The following is a 21,318-nucleotide window of genomic DNA, read 5'->3' as shown; positions in this document are numbered from 1 at the left end:
CTGTTGTAATCTTTCTTTGCTCAAAAGAAATGTATCGGGTTTTTTCAGCAAACAGCTTCATTTCAATTAAGATCAAGGGCAGAGATTGGCCTTAGGAAGAACATTGAATTTCTAAATAATCTGAGATTCTAAAATTCTCCTTTTCCCATCAGTTATCTCATTTGTTATAGTACTTTAAACTCTCATGAGAATATTGAGAAAGAAAATAATGTGTGATGATTCTGAATCTGCTTTCTAGAAAGTCAGGCAATCAAACAGGAACCAGACTGCTACTCTAATAAAGACTGCATGACCAGGCTCAGAAATGTATTGAATGAGGGAGCAAGGTAGTTTTGTCAGACTTGCACTTCAAGGAGATTACTCTGACAGTCAAGTGACAGATAGACTGTGAAGTGAGGAGAAACGAGGTAGAAAGTCCAACCAGCAGGCTATTGCAATAGTCCAGATGTGAGATGATAAGGGCCCAATCCAGCTGGTAGCAATGTCAAAAGAAATAAGGGTGTGTAAGTGAGAGAATTTACAAAGGCAAAATTAATGGACTTTGGTTAGAAATTGGACGTGATGAGAGACAGTAAAGAGTTAAAGATGATATCTAAGCAACACAGTATTGCTGGTACCCTCAATAGAAAAGTTAGGAAGAGGTTTTTTAGGGCAAAAGATAATGAATTCAGTTTTGTATATGTTAAATTTAAGATGTCTAGGGGATATCCAGTCTGAGATGTACACCAGGCAGTTGAAATGTGAGACTGGAGGGCAGCAAGAGAGGTTAATGCTGGATAAGTAGATTTGAGAATCATCGTCATAGAGATGATAATTGAATCCATGGGAGCTGATGAGATCACCAAGTGAAAGAGTAGTGAGAGAGAAGAGGCTGCTCAGACAGTGCCCTGAGGGACATAACTGGCTTGGGGCATAACCTGAGTGAAGATCCAGCAAAGGAGACACAGAAGGAGCTGTCAGATAGGTAGGAGGAGAACCAAGAGACATGTCTCAAAAATCTAAAGAGACAACAGTATGCTAAGAAATAGAAAAGTAGATTGGTGGAACAGAACAGACATATAATGAACAGCCATAAAATTTCATAATAGCCTTGTGTTTGACAAAAGTGAAGATCTAAGGTTTGGGGATAAGAATTCACTATTTGGTAAAAATTGTTAGGAAAACTGGAAAAGCAATCTGGCAGAAAGTAAATCTAGAACAATATCATACAACATTTGTCAAGACAAGATCAAAATGGATTCATGACCTAGGCATAAAGGGAGATATTCATAAGCAAATTAGAACAGGGAATATACTGCTTATCAGATATCTATCTAGAAGAAGAATTTCTAAATAAATAAGAGATAGAAAGCATTATGAGATGTAAAATAGGCAATTTTGAATATTAAATTAAAAAGCTTTTGTACAAATAAAACTAATATAGCCAACATCAGAAAGAAAGCAGGTAATTGGGGGAGAAGAGAATGTTTAGAGATAGTTTCTCAGATAGAAGTCCCATATCCAAAATACTTAGAGAATTTTGTCAAGTTATAAGAATATAAGCCATCCCCCAATTGATAAGTGGTCAACAGATAAGAAAAGACAGTTTTTGGATGAAAAAATCAAAGCAACTTATAACTATCTGAAAAATGCTTTAAATAATTATTGTTAGAGAAATGCAAATCAAAACAATTCTTGAAATATCATCTCACACCTATAAGATTAGCTAAAATGATAAAAGAGCAAAATGACAAATGTCTGAGGGGATATGGAAAAACTGGGATATCGACCAGTACAATGTTGATGGAAAGGTCAACTGATCCAGCCATTTTGGAGATCAATGAGGAATTCTGCCCAAAGAGTTAACTGAATATACCTTTTGACCCAGAAATACCACTATTGGGTTTATTTCCTTAGATGATCAGGGAAAAAGGAAAAGAATCTATATGTTCTAAAATATTTATAGCAGCTCTCTTTGTGGTGGAAAAGAACTGGAAATTGAAGAGATGTCCATCAATTGGGGAATGGCTAAATAAGTTGTAGCATATGATTGTGATGGAAAACTATTGCGCCATAAGAAATGACAAGTCGGTTAGTTTTTTTTTAAAGCAATGAAAGACCTATATGAAATTATGAAGAGTGAAATGAACAGAACCAACATTATATATAGCTACAAAAATGTTGTTTGAAAAATGACTTCTGTATGTCCACCTCCAGAGAAAGAAATGCAAGACATAAGTTTTATGTGTACATATACCATTTTTGTCAAGTGATCCCTTCTCTAGTGCAAGGAAGGAAGGAAGGGAAGAAGGGAGTTAACAGGAAAATTTAATGTAACAAAAAATATATATAAACTTAAATTTTGTTTTTAAAAAAAAGAGAAGAGTATCAAGGAAGAGAGAGTGATCAACAGTGTCTAAGGCTGCAGAGAAGCCAACAAGAATAAGGATGAGAAGCCACTGGATTTGGCAACTATAAGATTTTAAAATATCTTTGTCTCATCCATTCTTTTCTTAAAAAAAAAAAAACCTGTGATTTCACTGATATAGAGAAGTCCTAAATATGGAAATTCTATCAGTGCAGGTCAGCATCTTCTCTGCAACTTATAGGCTTAAAGAGTAACCTAAGGCACTGGGAGGTTACTTGTGTTGCTCTAGATACAACATGTTAGAAACAGGATTTGAATCTAGGTCTTACTGGTTTTGCTACAGCTGTCTCTGATTCTTTTCTAAAGATGAAACACAGTCAGCTCTGCAAGGATTCCTTATTAAGTCTATGATGAGTATTTTCTGATTTTTAAGGAATTTTAGATCAAATATATCAAAGTATAAATAATGCTAAAAAAGCATTGCTCAGGATTTTTTAAAAAAAGTTACATCCTCGACTGCTCCGCACTTCCTTTCTCTCTGTCTCTTTCTGTGTGTATGTGTGTGTGTGTGTGTGTGTGTGTAGGTGCATGTGTGTGTGTGTGTGTGTCTCTCTCAGCCTCTTCTGGTCCGTGGAGTACCTGTTAGCGCAGGCAGTGGTGTAAAGATGGCTAAGTCTAAGAACCATACCACCCACAACCAATCGCACAAATGGCAAAGAAAAGGCAGCAAGAAACTTCAGACACAGAGATACAAGTCTCTGAAAGGGATTAGAAACAAAGGCTTTGAAAAGAAAGAAAAGAAGAGGGAATTGACTGAGATAAAAACCCACAAAACCAAATCTGTCAAAGCCCTAACAGAGGCCATCCACGTCCTAAGCAAAAAAGTCTCTATGTCTGAGCTCCACCGGTCACCACCTCTGATCACCAAACACAGAAATAAAGCCAATGCCAGGCGCATTGGCCTCAAGACTGCTACCAAATGTTCAGGATCCAAGGTCAGCACTGCACACCTAGACCCCAAGATCACTAAGCCTGACTCTAAGGTTGCCAGAGCCACTGAACTGAGGGTGGCCAAGTCCCATGATCGCAAAGCTGTGAAGCCCGATCCCAAGGTCACCAAATCTGAGCACCGCAGATCTGGCCCTAAGGCTAACAAATCGGATGCCAAGGCAATCAAGTCTGAAGCCAAGGTCACCAAGCACAAAGTCAAAGTCACCAAATCTGAAGGCCAAATTACCAAGTCTGACTCCAAGACCACCAAATCTTACCCCCGCACTACTAAATCTGACTCCGATATCATCAGATCCAAACCGAATGCAGGCAAGTTTGAAGCCAAGGTCACCAAATATGAAGGCCGTATTACCAAATCTGACACTAAGACCACCAAATCTGGCCTCAAGACGAGCAAGTCTGAAGCCAAGGTCACCAAATCTCATTCCAAAGCAACCAAGTCTGAAGCGAAAGTCAACAGAGCTGAAGTTCAAATGACTAAGTCTTACCCCAAGTCCTCCAAATCTGGCTCTAAGACTAATAAGTATGACTCTGAGGTGACCAAGTCTAATTCCAATGCAACCAAGTCCAAAGCCAAAATCACCAAATCTGAAGCCCAAATGAGCAAATCTGACCCCAAGAACACCAAATCTGACCCCAAGACCACAAAGGTCTCCAAGGCCATCAAGTCTGACCATGAGGTCACCAAGTCTAACTCAAATGCAACAAAGTCCAAAGCCAAGGTCATCAAACCTGAAGCCCAAATGACCAAATCTGACCTTAAGACCACCAAATCTGGCCCCAAGGACACCAAGTCTGATCCCAAGGCAAACAAAACCAAAGCCAAAGTCACCAAGCCTGAAGTCAAAATCACTAAGTTTGACTCCAAGGCCCCCAGAAATGTTCACAAGGCCACCAAGACTAACACTAAAGTCTCCAAGGCCACCAAGTCTAATCCCAAGGTCTTCAAGGCTTCCAAATCTGACACCGATGTTACTAAATCTAATCCTAAGGCAAACAAGTCCGAAACCAAGGTCACCAAACCTGAAGCCCAAATCACCAAGACTGACTCCAAGACTACCAAATCTGGCCCAAAGGCCACATATGACAATAAGGTCTCCAAGGCCTTCAAGTCTGACACTAGGACCACCAAGTCTGATCCCAAGGCAATGAAATCCAAAGCCAAAGTCACCAACTCTGACCCCAAGGCCACAAAAAATGGTTTCAAGGCCACTAAGACTAACAACAAGGTCTTCAAGGCTATAAAGTCTAATTCTGAGATCACATTTGATCACAAGGCCACCAAAAATGGTTTCAAGGCCACTAAGACTAACAAGGTCTTCAAGGCTATAAAGTCTAATTCTGAGATCACGTTTGATCACAAGGCCACCAAAAATGGTTTCAAAGCCACCAGGACTAACACCAAGGTCTCCAAGGCTACAAAGTCTGATTCCGAGATCACGTTTGATCCCAAGGCCACCAAAATTGGTTTCAAGGCCACCAGGATTAACACCAAGGTCTCCAAGGCTACAAAGTCTGATTCCGAGATCACATTTGATCCCAAGGCCACCAAAAATGGTTTCAAGGCCACCAGGATTAACACCAAGGTCTCCAAGGCTACAAAGTCTGATTCCGAGATCACATTTGATCCTAAGGCCACCAAAAATGGTTTCAAGGCCACCAGGACTAACACCAAGGTCTCCAAGGCTACAAAGTCTAATTCTGAGATCACGTTTGATCCCAAAGCAATCAAGTCTGAAGTCAAGGTCACCAAGTCTGAAATCAAAATCAGCAAGTTTGACCCCAAGGCCAATAAATGTGGCCCCAAGGCTATCAAGTCTAACACTAACATCTTCAAGACTGCCAAGTCTGAAGTTAAGATTACCAAGGTTGACTCAAAGATCATGAAGCCCAGTGATTCCAAGACTTCGAAGCTCATTGATTTCAAGGCTGCTAAGTCTGTCGAGCCTCCACTGTACCAAAAGCAGTCAAAAGCAGATACTGGGACTAAAGCTACTAGTTTGAAGCCTTCTAAATAGAAGTTTCAGGACAAAATGACATGTTTAAATCTTAAATCACTGTTTTTTTTCTAAGCCAGGATATGATTATTCATTATTTTATACAAATAAAGGAAATGGTGAGTCATAAGAAAACAAAAAACAAAACAAAAAATGTTACATCTTCTTTTTGAGTATTTTATTCCTTAAAATGGATACACACATATGAAAGCACACACACATATATACACATATAGATATTTATTTATATGTATATATCAAACAAATATACATGCAGAAGTCTCAAATGCAATTTAAATGGACTGCCACTTTTGGGAAAAAAAGGCTCTATTGCCACCTGCAGGTTTCTTAAGGGAATTGAATTTCAAAGTTTTTTTTGTTTTTGTTTTGTTTTGTGTGTGTGTGTGTGTGTGTGTGTGTGTGTGTGTGTGTGTGTGTGTGTGTGTGTGTGTGTTTAATAAAAAGGATGCTTCTGAGTCAGGAAAAATCAAACAAAACATGAAACAAAGCCTTTTAGAGCTGGAAAGGCTCCTATTAAACAACTAAGTCCCACCTCTTCATTTTGCAGTCAGAGATGAAACAACATAACTATTTGTTGGTTAACCAGAGATTCCATCTGATTCCTACTTGGAGGCTTTCTTCCCCCAATAAATATCTAGGCAGTTTACCTCATCTACTTCTTCCCAAACACCACTGAAACTCGGCTGTAGATTCTTTTCTTTAAGCTCAGTGAATTTTGTATTCTTTTATTTTTCAGTTCCAAGTTTTCTCCCTCTCCTTACCCTATCCCTTATTCAATGAAAAGACAAGAAAAATAAGACCTATAACAAGTATGGATAGTTATGCAAAACAATTTCCACATTAGCCATACTACAAAAAAAAAAAAGACAAGAAAAAGAAAGACAAATATACTCCAATCTGCGCTCTCTGTCCAACAGTTCTCTATCTGGAGATAGATAACATGTTTCATCAAGAATCCTTTGAAATTTGTAGTGAATCATTGTATTCATTAGTGTTAGTCATTCAAAGTTGAATGCAATCAGTATTACTTTTACTTTGTAGCTTGTTCTCTTGGTTCTGCTCATTTCACTATCAACTCATACAAGTCTTCTCAGGTTTTTCTAAAATCATTCCCTTTATCATTTCTTATAGCACAACAGTATTCCATCACATTCATAGTCCATAATGTGTTTAGTCATTCCCCAATTGATGTGCATTCCTCATTTTCCAATTCTTTCCCACCACAAAAAACCCATGCTATAAATATTTTCGTACACATGAACTCTTTTCTCATTTTGATCTCTTTGGAGTATAGCCCTAATAGTGCTATTACTGATTTTCAAAGGGTCTAGACAGTTTTATAGCCTTTTGGGGCATAGTTACAGACTGCTTTCCAAAATGGTTTAGATTAGTTTACCAAAAATCCATTAATGTACCTGTTTTCCCATAACCCCTCCAATATTTGTTATTTTATTTGTCATCTTAGTCAATCTGATACAGGTGATGTAGTATCTCAGAGTTGTTTTAATTTCCATTTCTCTAATTATTAGTGATCGAGAGTATCTTTTCATATGCCTATTGATAGCTTCCACAGAACAGTTATTTCATATCTTTTGACATTTATCAATTGGTGGAATGATTTTATTCTTATAAAATTGATTCAGTTCCCTATATTTTGTGAGATCAGATTATTCCCCAATTTCCTGTTTTCTTTTCTAATTTTAGCTACACTTGTTTTGTTTTGTGTAAAACTTTATATAATCAAAATTTTCCATTTTACTTTCTGTGAATTTTGGTCATCATGAACTCTTTCCTTATCCATAAATCTGACAGGTAATTTCTCATTCCAATAATATGTTTGGGTAATCACCCTTTATGCCTAAATCACAAACCTATTTTGAACTTATACTTTCTATATTATGTGAGATGTTGGTCTATGCTAAATTTCTGCCAAACTACTTTCCTATTTTCCCAACAGTTTTTGTCAAAAGAGTTCTTGCACCAATACCTGATATCATTGGGTTTATCAAACATTAGTTTAATTACTAATTTTCTTCTGTATATTGGGTACCTAATAAGTTCCACATATCAACCCTCTATTTCTTACTCAAAACCAAAGAGTTTTGAAATATTTTAGAGCTTTGTAGAAAATTCCTAGATCTAGTACTTCTAGGTTACTTTCCTTCCCATTTTTTTCTTTGATTTCCCTGATATTATTCTTATTTTTCCTAACTCTGTAAGGTAATTCTTTGATAGTTTGTTATGGAACTAAATAATTAAACTAACTGAGGGAGTATTATTATTTTTATTATATTAGTTTGGTCCAATAATGGGCAAATGGTATTTTTCCAATTACTTAGATTTCTTTATTTGTGGAAAAAGTATTTGTTTGTGTTCATATAATTCCTGTGTATACCTTGATAGGCAGACTCCTAACAATTTTAAATGGATTTTTTTGTTCATTTTGTTGGCAACATATGGAAATAATGATTATTTATGTGAATTTATTGTATATCTTGATATTCTTCTGGTTATTAGTTTTTCAATTAGCTTTTTAGTTAGCAATCACTAGAAAAAACCATTATGTAATTTGTAAAATAGTTTTATTTCCTCATTTGTTGGTGCTCATCCTTTCCATTTCTTTTTCTTTGCTATTGCTATAATTTCTAGTATGATACTGAATAATAGTGAAAATGGAGATCCTTGTTTTACTCTTGATCTTACTGGAAAGGCTTCCAGCTTATCTCCATTATAGATAATACTTCTTCATGGTTTTAGATAGATAATATTTATCATTTTAAGGAATATTCCGTTTATTCCCATGCCTTCTAGAGTTGTTTTTTTTTTAAAGATAAGTTTGTATTTTGTAAAATGCTTTTTATTTTTGAAATAATCATGCTGTTTTTATTGTTGTTAATTGGTGGTGGTTGATAGTGTATGATCTTTGTGATATATTGCTATAATCTTGTTGTTTGAATTTTATTTTACAATATTCTCATTGATATTCATACATTTTTATTTGTTTTTTCTCTAGTTCAGACTATATTTTGTGTCATTAAAGGAATTTGGTAGGATTTTTTCTCTACAGTTTATGTACTATTGGAATTAATTGCTCTTCAAAATCTTCAGTCAAATTTGTTTATGAATCAGCCTGGTGCTGGGGATTTTTTCTTATCCCTTATTCAATTCCTTTTTCTAAAACAGATATTTAAGTATTTTATTTCATCTGGGCAATTTATATTTTTGTAAATATTAATCCATTTCATTTAGATTGTCAGTTTTATTGACATATGACTCCTAACAATTATTTATTTTCTCTTACCTAGATGTGATTTCATCTTTTTTTATTTTTTTTATTTTATTTTTTTTAAACCCTTACCTTCCGTCTTGGAGTCAATACTGTGTATTGGCTTCAAGGCAGAAGAGTGGTAAGGGCAAGGCAATGGGGGTCAAGTGACTTGCCCAGGGTCACACAGCTGGGATGTGTCTGAGGTCAGATTTGAACCTAGGACCTCCCGTCTCTAGACCTGGCTCTCAATCCACTGAGCTACCCAGCTGCCCCCACTTTTTCATTTTTTGATACTTAATTTGATCTTCTTTTTAGATCATTGGTTCTTAAACTATAGACCATATGCCTGTATTTCATGTGGTCTGTGAATCTGAATAGGAAAAAATTATATCTCTATCTTCTCTAACCTCTAACTGAAATTTGGCATTTCTTTTTACTATTTAAAAATACAGGGCTTTACTATAGTCTTCACCAGATGGCCAAAGTAGGTCAGGGTACAAAAAAAGGGTCAAGAATCCCTGGTCCAAATGAATAACATAGATCCCAAATAGAGAGATATTGTTACATTGATTTATCACTAGGATCTCGCTAGGATTAACATGATGCTGAGTCTTTTGTTGGGTTTCTCATAGGTCAGTGTTCCTCTAGGATAAGAACTAGGCATTCCAAAACAACCTAGGTTCCTATATCTTCCCTAGAACAAACCAATGTTCTCACAGAGACCTGGGAAACTTAAATACTAACATCTCCGGGAATCCCCAAAGAAGAATTAACCCTAAGGGAGGAATGAGATCAAATTCCAAAGACATTTTTATCAGGTGTCACAACCTCTAGAAAGCTTATTTTTATGTTAGATACTAATGTAAGTAGCATTCTGTACAGTAGACTGAAAAACAGGACAAGTTAGGCAAAATCACCTCCAACTGATTTACTGGTTTTATTTTAAGATGTCTGATTTGGAGACATAAAATAGATTATTAGCATGGGTATATGATGCATTAAAGTTTAAAAAGTATTTTACAAATACAGCAGGGCCCTGGTATCTGCAGGGGATACCTTCCAAGATCTACCATGAATGGCTGAAACCAAGGACATAAGTGAACATGTATTTAACTGAATCACAGGACTGGAAACTCAGTGGATTCAACATAGCACCACTCCCCTTGCACTTGGGGGGTAATCAGTACAGTATATAAAGGTTGTCTTAAAGACGGCACTATGATAATGCTACAACAAATGCCATCAGCAAGAACCCTCAAGGCAAATCGAAGGAAAGTTTTACATGGGAATGTGGGTATGGGTACAAAAGAAATGAGTCATGTAATGGGCTGGCAGACTTCACCATGTACTCACTTGGCAAGCCATCTGAAACTTATGAACCATTTTATTTTTCCTGGAATTTTCCAAATTTTTCAATTTTTTTCATCCCCTCCCCCCCCCCCTTGGTTAACCACGGGTCATTGAATCAGTGGATACCAAATCAGTGGATATGGGTGCACAACTGTACCATCTCACAACAACTTTGAGAGGTAGGTGCTATTTTTATCCCCAATTTATAACTGAGAAAACTGAGGCAATCAAAAATTAAGCAACTTTATCATATAACTATTAAGTGTCTGAAGTAATTTATATGATGGCATACAACACCAATAATCCAGTAATGGAAAAATACAGACAAAATCCCCTCCCCTTCCCCAATTAATGTTAAACAAAACTAGCATTAGGAAACAACACAGCAGCTATTTTGTGATCTTTATCAGCAGTGAAGCAATTTATAATTTTCCTGGTCATTTAAAATAGATCTTATTTTTAAAATTTCTTAAAAGAGCACTTAGGGGATTCCAAAACACAAAGTATTTGATTCTCATATTTTTCTATGAGTACAAGTGATGTAAGTGCTATGTATTCCTTGCACATCACTAGACATGAGCAAATTTGTCTGCTAGGACATTTGAATACTTGTCTGTAATCCTATGGTTCTATAATTAAGTCTAGTACCAATATCACTGCCAAAAATCACCAGAGTGGGTGGTGAATGCAGCCAAGTAAACTCTAATTATGGAAGGCGGGTTTCTGAGATGCTACATGCAAGGAACACAGGCAAGATCAGACAGCTTAGACAGGTTACCAAGCCAATAAAAATAACCTTGTCAAATTCAGGTCAAGTCATTTTTTGGGCAACAGCTGCCACTTTATTTCTTTCGCAGGTACTCTTTAAACAATCTTTGCACTTGGCTTGTTCCCTTAAAAAATGCAGTTATGAAATCTGCTACAATGAGACCTGAATATTTTATATCCTCTCATTCAATAGTTATTGAATATCTGATAATACCTAAGAAAATAGTACTGTTCACTGAGATACATTTTTGTCATCTTTAAAATAAAATGTGTCAACATGGGGGGAAGTGAATTATTTTCACTCAGTAAAATTACAAGAGCCAGCTATAAAAAGGACTTAGAAAAGACTGTTATTATCTCTGGCTACTAAATATGCAATGTGAAATAAAAGAGAAATGGTTATGTCCTGTCTACTATCAAACACACAAAAACAAAGAAGGCAATTTAAAATACATAGCTATATTAAGCCTTGTGATGTGAGATGAGAGTAGTTGAATATTAGATGATATCCTATATTTTAATATTTATTCAATTTTTAAATACCTCTATAATAAGGTAAATTTATCATAGGCCAATAGTTTATTTGGCAAGATAAAATGTGCTACTATTATTGGAAGCTGGAAGGAGGAGAAAAGTTCAAAGGGCTTTCCCTCTACTATTTTCCTCTCTTGTGGTTCAAGGCTTTCTCAGTGTAACAAAGTTCAAAGAATTACTATTTTGAACATTTTTACTTCCTGACTTCTCCTTCCCCTGCAAAAAGAAATAAAGCTGTCTCAGCTAGGATTCTAACTGAACATCCAATTCATGAAACTGGCAAAAGAATTTTGCGGATCACTGTGGAAAACAAATTGAACATCTTTGCTAAAACCTCTGAAAGAATCCAATCACCTTACCTGAGTGCCTAAAGAGGCCGCCATCATGTGAGTCAGAAGCTTAGCAGCAAACATAGAATATCTGGCACAGAAGATATGGGAAAGAATGGCCAGGCTGAGACCTGCAGGAACAGCAAGAAAGCAATGTTGTTTTAAAATCCATGAACAAAGTGTCCATGTTAGAAAGAAAAGCCCTGGAGCCATAGAAGAAGGCAGTCTGATTAGCTACTACCCCTCAGTATTGAAAAAGATTTGCAGTGCAAAATCTGATATTGGGTTATTCAGTACACTTTGTGAAGCCATCATCTTAACTAAGCAAAAAAGGTAGTTTTTCCAATCAAAAATTTGTGTTTGATCCCATCTATAATGTCTATATTAGGCAAAATGGATTATTTTTCTCTTGACATCATTTTCATTATTTGGACCAGCTGGTGCCATGAGAGAGGAACCACACTTACATCTTATTGTCAGAAAAGCAGGTGGCTTGGTTAAATAGAGATGTTTAGGAACTGGGATGGTATTTGCCAAGTATAAAATGGTAAATTGTGCTATAAAAATTTAGCTGTTAATTACCCTTTTAATTTACAGGTAATAGTTATGTATTATAACAGTGATAATCATGAGTTTTAAAAGCAGCTTCATTCAGCTGGGTGCCAAAACTAAGGATGAAATCCTATTATTTCATAATTCATTGCCTTTTGGCATAAAATCCCAAGTTTCAAAATGGTAAATTAATCACTGTCTTTAAACCTGCTTTATCCTCATTTATTCACACTTCAAAAACCAGGGGAAGAGGAGGATCTATTCCATTATTCCTTATCTTGAAGATTTTCTTTTAAGGCCAGGATTTGATTAATCTTAATAATGTTTTTAATGCTAATATCACTATGTAAATATCTATCTCACCCATACAGAAGCAGGATGAGTATAGCCTTATAAAACAGTATTCTAAAATTTTCTCTATTGGTGGTTCTGACTATCTTTTTTGTCTTTCCTTTTTGTCTAGATCTGTGATTTCTTCAGCATAAGGAGCTCCTGGTGTGATTCCTCCTTCCCTAATTCACATGGGGAGCTAGTCATTAATTTACAATCTTTAAGATTAAATGACTTGCTCATGATTACATAACTAGAGTGCATCAGAACAGGATTTGAGGCAAAGTTTTCTTGACGCAAAGGCCAGGTCTTTCACCTCTTTTGGATGCTGCCTTTCTACTTTTATTTTAACATATGTTTGTGTTTTAAAACTATAAAAAGACTTTCACGATAAGCAAATGAAAAAAAAAAACTACTGAATTGTTTCTCTGCCACCATCATTTTCTTAAGTTGTAAAAATAGTTTTTTTCTTTTCTTTTCTTTTCTTTTCTTTTCTTTTCTTTTCTTTTCTTTTCTTTTCTTTTCTTTTCTTTTTTTATGGAAGCTAGAGATTGACACAATTCAAATGGACATCTGAAAGATCCTTATGACTCATTTTCCTGCTATAGATGTGCCTACAGTAAGCCTTTGGGAGCTGATTTAAATAGCAGCCCCTTGTTTTAGTATAGTAGTAAGGACACCACTTGGTGAGGCAGACTTTGCATAACCCAAGGCTATCAGGCTAGAAGGTTGGCCACGAAATCTGGAGCAATTCTTTTTCAGGAAGGCTGCCATGGGATTTTCTGTGTTCCCACAGAGCTGACAGGTGTGCAGGTCCTAGGGCTTCATCCAAAAGACACCCACATAGGTACACACTGTATCTATAGAAGCACAAGAGCTAAGGTGACCCTGCTAAGATTTCCACCTTCACTGGCAAAGCCCCAACATTCTGTCATTGATGTTCAAAACACATTGCTACTCATTTTGCATTTATTCACAATATAATAATATTAATAATATGTTCACATATTATATGTATAATATAGATTAAATATAAATATTATTCATAATATAATTAATGATAACCCTGAAGAGCTGAAGATACACGTAAAGAGAATATTGACTAACATAAATAAATAATCAGAATAATGGTTCCATTAAAGGTTTAAGATATTCTTTTTTGAAAATTTTCCTATAAGTAATAATAATTTGTGTTTAAATCATCCTTTAAGGGAGCAGCTGGGTGGCTCAGTGGATTGAGAGCCAGGCCCAGAGATGAGAGGTCCTAGGTTCAAATCTGTCCTCAGACACTTCTTAGCTGTGTGACCTGGGAAAGTCACTTAACCCCCATTGCCTAGCCCTTACCACTCTTCTGCCTTGAAACCAACACACAGTATTGATTCCAAGATAGAAGGTAAAGGTTTAAAAAAAAATAATCCACTTTACATATATTATCTCACTTCATGAAAACCATTTGAGCTGTGAACTATAGTTATTATATCTATTTTAAAGGAAATTTAACTTAGAAGTTAAATGACTCACTAAGCCATTGTTTCATGAAGGATTTAAACCCAGGTCTCACGACTCCTGTTCTTTCAGTCTTACTGTGCTACCTCAAAGTCTAAAAATTTTGCTTATAACCTACTTACATTCATAATCTATAACAGTCTACAAAATTTTAAGTTACAAGTAAATTCTCTATTAAGAACAGACTTCATTCTGCTTTGGTGGAGGAAGTTACACCATGAAGAGTTCTAAGTATGAAGGCACAGATCTTTCCAATATTCATGCATTTTAGAGTTGGGTAGGCATAGTCTAATTTACTACAGAACATACTCTATCAAATTGAAAGGAAAGATCTAAATCAAACTTAACTTCCCCTTTTAAAAATAGTTACATGGATGACATTAAACTTGAAAGAAAAAAAAATATTGTCACTAACTAAAAAATACTGTCTTTTGCTATTATCAGCCCTAACTATGGATATCAGAGAAATGAAAGAATGCTTGTCCATATGCATGTATACATACACATACACACACAAACACAATTATTTCTCATTTATCTCACATCCTGAAAGAAATACATTGTTCCACAGGGTTTTCATATCTCCATAACTAAAGTTTACCTTTTTTATTAAATTTTCATTTTGCATATTTTGACAATTCTTTCTAAAATCTATTTATTGCCTTACATCATTTAACTTTTTCTTGATGTCTCAGGGTTATCTGAATGAGGTTCCTAACAACCTGGGCAATACAGTTCCATTTTCTTTTTTTTTTACTTTGCCTTTTCTATCTCCTCATGCCCCATCAACCATCCCTGCTCTTATTATATCTTTTTTTAACAATCTCCTGTACAGCTCTCGTCAATACCAAGTTGAACGGTCTCTGATATATATGTGACTTGGTAAATCTGTGTGTTGTCTTTTCCATTAAAACGTGAGTTCCTTGAAGGTAGGCAACATTTCATTTTTTGGTCTAAAGCGCTGGAGCTTACAGTCAGGAAGACATGGGTTCACATTCCATGGCAAACACTAACTGGCTGACTATGACCCTGGGCAAGGCTCAGCCTTTAAGACACAAAATTAAGATGAGATGAGCAATAGCATTTACCTTGGAGAATGGCTGTGAGGATCAAATGAGAAAATTCTGTGAAGTGCTTTGCTAACTTTCAAATACTATATACTATTATTATGCTCTCCCTTCTTCCTCAGCTTCCCTGCTACTTTCTATCCCAAGTCTTAGAGGATCTTTCTGGGTGATAATGGTCTCTCCTCAAATTCACTTAAGTATTTTTAATCTATTATTTAAGTATTATAATCTATTTAATTTATTATTTAAGTGTTGTAAACCCCCTCCCCCAGTGGTATGTAAGCTCCTTCAGGGAACCAATTTTCATCTTATATTTGGATCAACAATGCAAAGGCATTTAGTAGGCAATTAATGAATGCTTGCTGAATTGAATATCAATTTTCTTAGTTCACTTAGACTACTACCATTTATCTATAATTCATGGAGTTATTTAAATCTTTTAAAGCTGTGATTGTAGTTTCAGATTTTGTCATTCTGGGAGTGATCACACCCCTATTTTTACCACATCTTACAGAGAGTGCAAATGAGGCAGGTAGGTGGCAAAGTGGACAGAGTATTGGGCCTGAAGTAAAAAAGATTCATCTTCATGAGTGTAAGTGTGGCCTCAGAGACTTATTAGATAGGTGACCCTCAGTAAGTCACTTAACCCTGTTGGCCTCAGTTTCCTCAATTATAGAATGAGCTAGAGAAGGAAATGGCAAACCACTTCAATATCTTTGCCAAGAAAAGTATAGTCTAAACCTCTAAGAAAGGCCCATCATCTTGAGACATTTTTCCCCTGGCTGGGGCAAATTCTAACTGATATCAGAAGAAGCCAGAGATTTCTCTCTCTCTCTCTCTCCCCTTTTCTCTCTTCCTTAATATCTTCCCTCTATTGTAAATAAACTACCATAAATTCCATTTACTTTAGTAATTCATTTTGGGATTTAAAAATTAAATCCCTGGTGACCACCTATATAAATATTCAGCATCCAACCACAATTTAAATTTAACAAAAGTCAGGCCTAATTGAAACGAATGAACCACAACAATTCTTTCCCTTTTATCCCTTTGTTTTCCCTTGTCAGAGTTTTGAGGAATGCTCTCTAGTTCTGTTTTTTTTTAATGAAATACTTTTTTAATTAATTTTTGCTGAAAATTTTATTTATCTATTATTTATTTACTTAATGAAAATTTTATTTATTTAATGAAAATATTTAATGAAATATTTTATTTAATGAATTATTTATTTAATAAAAATGTTTAATGAAAAAGTTCAAGATTTTAGAGTCTACTCATTTTTTTTCCAGTCTTAATCTTTCTAAATAAAAAATTTCTCATAGAGCAGATTTTTCCTTCCTTTAGTTGTGTTAGTTCATCTTTTCTGGACTTTTTTTCCTGGTAATGTGATCACAAATCTGCAGAGTGTCACAGTATTCCTGATATAGAATTACATTAGGTAAATAGACCTGATGATGTTTGCATTATTTTCATACTCTTCTAAAAGATCTTTTTCTCTGTCTCTCTGTTACCATTTTTTTCTCTCTCTTCTCTCTTTCCTCTCTCTTCTTCCTTTTCTCTCTCTGTTTCTGTTTCTCATTCCTGCCTTACACCTTTAATCCACTATATATGTAATATATATATGCCAAAATGTATTGCCATGAAGATAAAATGTCATAGAATTAATTTAATACAGAATTGAGGTCAGCAATACTTGTTACTGGATTTAAATACAGGTTTATAAATAAGATGATATAACATTATATTAAGGAAAAGTTATCCACTCATAAGGTAGATTTAAAAAATAATATGGCAAATATTTAAATAATATGGCAAAAGATAGTAAAATAACATGTGTTTTGTGTCTAGAAAAATACATATCAAATATCTGATACTATGTATGCATTTATGTATATAAGCATAACCAAGTGCACTAAATATTAATTACATATTCAGTAATAGCTATAATTAGAAGGTAAAATGTTAAGATTCACAGAAGGGAATCTCAGAAACTTTTGAGGTACTAAGTAAAAGAATGGTCTAGTGTTTGATAGAAATTACTATTGAAAAGTGTAAAACTTGAAGAACAGTCAGGGAATTTAATAAATCAGACTGAATAAAGGGAATACAATAACTCTCAAATCCTACCTTATGTCAAACAGTACAGTGAAATAAGAATAATTTTGTAGTTAGAGATATAAAGGAACTTGCCACTAACACAATTAGAGTTCTGATCTTGAAAACAGAACCTAAAATGTCATCTATCTTGTATGCCCAGACACTTCCCCTAACTCAGAAAAATTCAATAAATAATTAAGTGCTTCCTGGGTTCAAGAAAATGTGGTATGTGCAGTGATATGACATGTTTTCAGTTTAGTGAATGGCTTATTATTGGTGTATTAGAAAACAACAATCGGGGCAGATTATTTTGATTGTCAGTGTATTCAAGGCTAAATTGGCATATAGAAGCCATTCCTGGAATCATGAGTTCCTATGAAAACTTGTGGAAATTCTAAGCACAAGATAATACTGTGTGGGCCTTGAAGAGGTGATGAACTTCCTGGATGTTTCCTGCCCCATGATGGCCCAGAACTGAAAGGATTTGGCATTCTAGTATGATATATCAAACCCTGAGTTATCGCTAGGTCCTCCCTTTGCCCTAGAACAGTAGGAGGAAGTGAGAGGATGAGGTTAGGATACTATGTTAAAAGAAGGAGCTTCTGGATGGTCCTCTTATTTATGACTTCTGTGTGGTCCTCTAACAGACAGGGGTGTATGGGGGGGGATGGGAAATGAGGTTCCCCTATCTCAAAGCCCTCCATTTGTAAGGCATGGACTCAATGAAGCAAGCTTGCACCTGGGGTACTTCGGCTGCCTTTCCTACTTTGTTTTTCCTTTCCTGAGCAGGTGAACAAATAGTTCTCCAGTTGGATATAATCAGGTTTTCATGCCACCTCTTGATCTCAAAAAGTACTTACTTGGGGGGTGCTAGGTCCAATGAGAGGAATATCTGTTTGAAAATACAGAAGCAAATGGACTGAGGTCAAAGATTATAGGAGACTCTGGTATGAAATGGAGTTGATTATGTAGAGATAAGACAAAATTGTAAAATGCCCAATTAGTAATCCCACAATCTGTGTAGTGATGAAGTTTAGGTATCTGACTCCCAAAATATTGTAATAGTAGATAAGTTACTGCTCCTGTTTTCAAGATAATTATTTTTTGTCAAACGCATGTTTATGAGCATCTCGTGTTAAGTGGTCCTTTTGTATGAAGAATAAATTACCTGATCTTGTTCTTTTTTTGTAATTGAGTACTTTTTTATTCCTTTTTTTGGTGGGGGTAGATGAGGGGAGGAAATCTTAGATGTTAGACAGAAGTAAAATATTCCCTGTGGTACTAGTGTGGGGACAACTCTGTACAATTATATGGTACTTTGTGCATTTTAATTGTAATATGAATTACAGTTTTTGTTCTTGGGTTACTTTTTGATTATAACTTAAAATTTGTATTAGAATACCATATAGAGCTAATTGTTCTGATTCCTTTTATACCATTGACTTTTTTAGGGTGTCTCTTAAAGTCTGCTCTTGCACTGAGATACTTAAAAACTCTTGTACATTTATGTGTTTTTAATAAATTGACCAAGTTCTTATTAATTGACTGAGGAAAGACAATCTGAATATTCAGAAGGTTAACCCATAAAAGAGTATATCTTTCTGCCATTATTTTTCTAAAGCTCTGAAATGTTTTTTTTAAAAAGATAATTTAGTAATGGCATTATTAACAATATTTGTACATGGTGTCATACCTTAAGAAAAATAAACAAAAAAAATGTTTAAAGCCCAATCATTTGCCTTGGTATAAATCAGTGAATACCTTAAATCCTATGGGTCTAGGTAAATAGTCCCTCAAGAAAGCTAGTTTCAGGGAACACAAAGACTACAAGTTTTTGTTTGTAAGGGTATTATAATCTAATTATGGAGACCAAGAACACATGGAAAGACATAATTAGTTCTTTGCTCCCAATAAATTGGAAATCAGTGATAAGGACAAAAAAAACTTGAAGGAAAAAGTGAGACTTTGACTTGAACCCTGAAGGTCTTTTATGATATAGACAAATGGCGAGAATGTATGTGAACAAAAACAGGAAGGCAGAATGCATGTGGAATATCAGGGGAAGGCTGGCAGGAGTGTAAATTTTGTGAATTTTGTTCTCTTCCATAACAGAAGTGAAAGCCTAGCCCCAAGATCCTTAATTAAGCCCTTAGGGTAATTAATTTTGTCTGACCTTCAAGACAATTATCAGGTAGTAGTTTTTGCATGGGTTAAGTGGGGGTGTATATATACACACATATATGTATAAATATATTAACATCTGTATGTTTGTAGGCATATGACATACACAAAACTACAATCTCAAATATAGACACGTATTTTCACATATTGAGCAATATATGTTTCTTAAGTTTTTTTTTTTATTTTCCATATGGGTGAGATATATATGAACAATACAAAATTAAGTCTTTAAATGAGCTTTCCTAAGAGGTGATAAAAATTATTCTGTAAAATCTATTATAGTCTAGTTAATAGTCAATCTGTATTTGATTCTATGTGAGCTTTCATGTTTCTTCTTCTATGTATTTGTGTGTATGTGTTTGTATGTCTACCTGTCTTTCTGGGCAGCTTGGGTGGCTCTCTCTATGGCTTTCTTCATCTTTGTCTGTGTGCAAAGCTCCATGAATATCTTGTATCTCCTTATGTTATTTTTGTATCTATATTTCTATCTCTCTTCCTTATGTTTTCTGTTTCTTTGTATTTTCCTGTGTCTTTGTCTCTCCATTACTCTCATATCCCTGGACCATCAGAGCCATTCCTCTTCTTCCTATTCATTTCCTTTTCTCCTCTGTCTCTCTTCTTAAGAGGAAAAGTTAACAATAACATACATATTTTTTTAAAAGACTGTATTAAGCAAAATCTTGTTTCTTGTTTTCTAATTTAAAATGTAGAGTAGTAGAATATTCACTTTACTTTCCAGTGGAGGAAAAAAAAAGACCTTAATGAAATTATTTTATACTAGGGGTAAAACATAAACTAGGGGTAAAACATATACTAGGGGTAAAACATAAAAAATTACTTTCAATAGGAATTTTTTTTTAATTCCTGACTTAATTTTCTATTTATGACATCTTTTCTATTTCTTTTTTTCTACTTTAAAAATGTTTTTGGTTTTCTTTCTGTTTCAGAACAAACTAATATTTTAAAGATTTTTACTCTATTTGCTATGAAGTTAACTTTATGTCTACAATATATTGTTAGGGTCTTCCATTCACAAGACATCTGCTAAATCAAATTTTCTTCAAGTTGGTTTTAGATGATAAATTATAATAATCATCAGGTCTTAACAAGACCCTTTTCTTTGAAAGAATATTCCTTTAGGATTCCACATCTAGGCTGTAAGGTAAAATGTTTAAACATAAAATAAAGGTGGTTTCCTTTGAAAACAAAAGATAATTAGTTTTCAAAACATTATGTAATATTTTGTATTTGTCCAGTTCTGATCATATTCTAATAAACTTTCAGCATGAGAAGTATTCATTAATAATTAACTATTAATGTTCTTTATCATATATACAATTTTAAAATATTATATTTTATTTTTCTTATCATGATTGACTTTAAGAAACAAATATGTCTACTAACCTGAGACACAAATAAATCCAGAAGAGAAAAAAGCCTCATTATATGAAGACAAGCTATCTGTCTGGGCAGAGACGGCATATATCGACATGTGTGAACAGGCACATTCCACATAGTCTGAAGTGACATCAACCACTTTGCAGAACTGACTATCAGATAACCAGCTAGAGCAAAAAAAAAACAATGAAAATTATCATTCTTATTTTATTAGGGCACTTAAGGTGTTTAGAAGGATCATAAAGTCATTTGTGGAACTTAAATGTTTTTTAACCAGTCTTTAAGTAAACCCCATGGTGAAGCAGAATTGCTGAGAAGAACAGCTTGTACAGAACAAGAAGCAAATACCTGCCTTGGTGTGAGCCACACAACACAGAAAATTGTCCTGTAAAGCTAACCAGACCCATAGGAGCACTGTGCATTTCAGAGGAAAATTTTTAATACCCCACTTTCAACACCTCCACAGTACAAACAAATTTAGCATTATTGATAAAATACACCAACTTTATTTGTATAAATAAAACAAGCCTGCAGAGCAGGTACAGTTGAAGTCTACTGTATT

At 34.8% G+C, this 21,318-nt stretch overlaps 2 protein-coding genes across 3 annotated transcripts in view; one reads left to right on the top strand and one right to left on the bottom strand.

Moving 5' to 3' along the window:
- The window catches only part of ADGRV1 (adhesion G protein-coupled receptor V1), a 778,411-nt gene that overhangs the window by 455,594 nt on the left and 301,499 nt on the right, over nucleotides 1–21,318 (bottom strand). The window contains exons 82-83 of the mRNA XM_001366741.4: nucleotides 20,763–20,923; nucleotides 11,656–11,756 (exon numbers count right to left, since the gene is read on the bottom strand). Coding sequence (XP_001366778.3) covers nucleotides 11,656–11,756; nucleotides 20,763–20,923 — 262 coding nt within the window. The remainder of the gene's footprint in view (nucleotides 1–11,655; nucleotides 11,757–20,762; nucleotides 20,924–21,318) is intronic.
- On the top strand, nucleotides 722–12,934 carry LOC103097675 (dextranase-like). Of its 2 annotated transcripts, none has more exons than XR_464557.2 (2): nucleotides 722–964; nucleotides 12,641–12,934. XR_464557.2 is itself a non-coding variant. In XM_007487318.3 (2 exons), exon 2 carries the CDS (start codon nucleotides 3,013–3,015, stop codon nucleotides 5,374–5,376), a length of 2,364 nt encoding a protein of 787 aa, XP_007487380.2. In that variant the 5' UTR covers nucleotides 838–964; nucleotides 2,932–3,012; the 3' UTR covers nucleotides 5,377–6,258. The 2 variants fall into 2 exon arrangements, 1 of the variants encoding a protein (XP_007487380.2); XM_007487318.3 differs by lacking the exon at nucleotides 12,641–12,934 and adding an exon at nucleotides 2,932–6,258 and having other exon boundaries at nucleotides 838–964.

Source organism: Monodelphis domestica, chromosome 3 (genome assembly GCF_027887165.1).
Source record: "Monodelphis domestica isolate mMonDom1 chromosome 3, mMonDom1.pri, whole genome shotgun sequence".
Taxonomy (NCBI): Eukaryota; Metazoa; Chordata; class Mammalia; order Didelphimorphia; family Didelphidae; genus Monodelphis; species Monodelphis domestica.
Note: the sequence above shows the minus strand (reverse complement) of the source record. Positions and strands in the feature narration are given on the sequence as shown.

What these genes read in the sequence shown, in the direction of transcription:
- LOC103097675 (XM_007487318.3), top strand. Translation starts at nt 3,013, where the DNA reads ATGGCTAAGTCTAAGAACCATACCACCCACAACCAATCGCACAAATGG.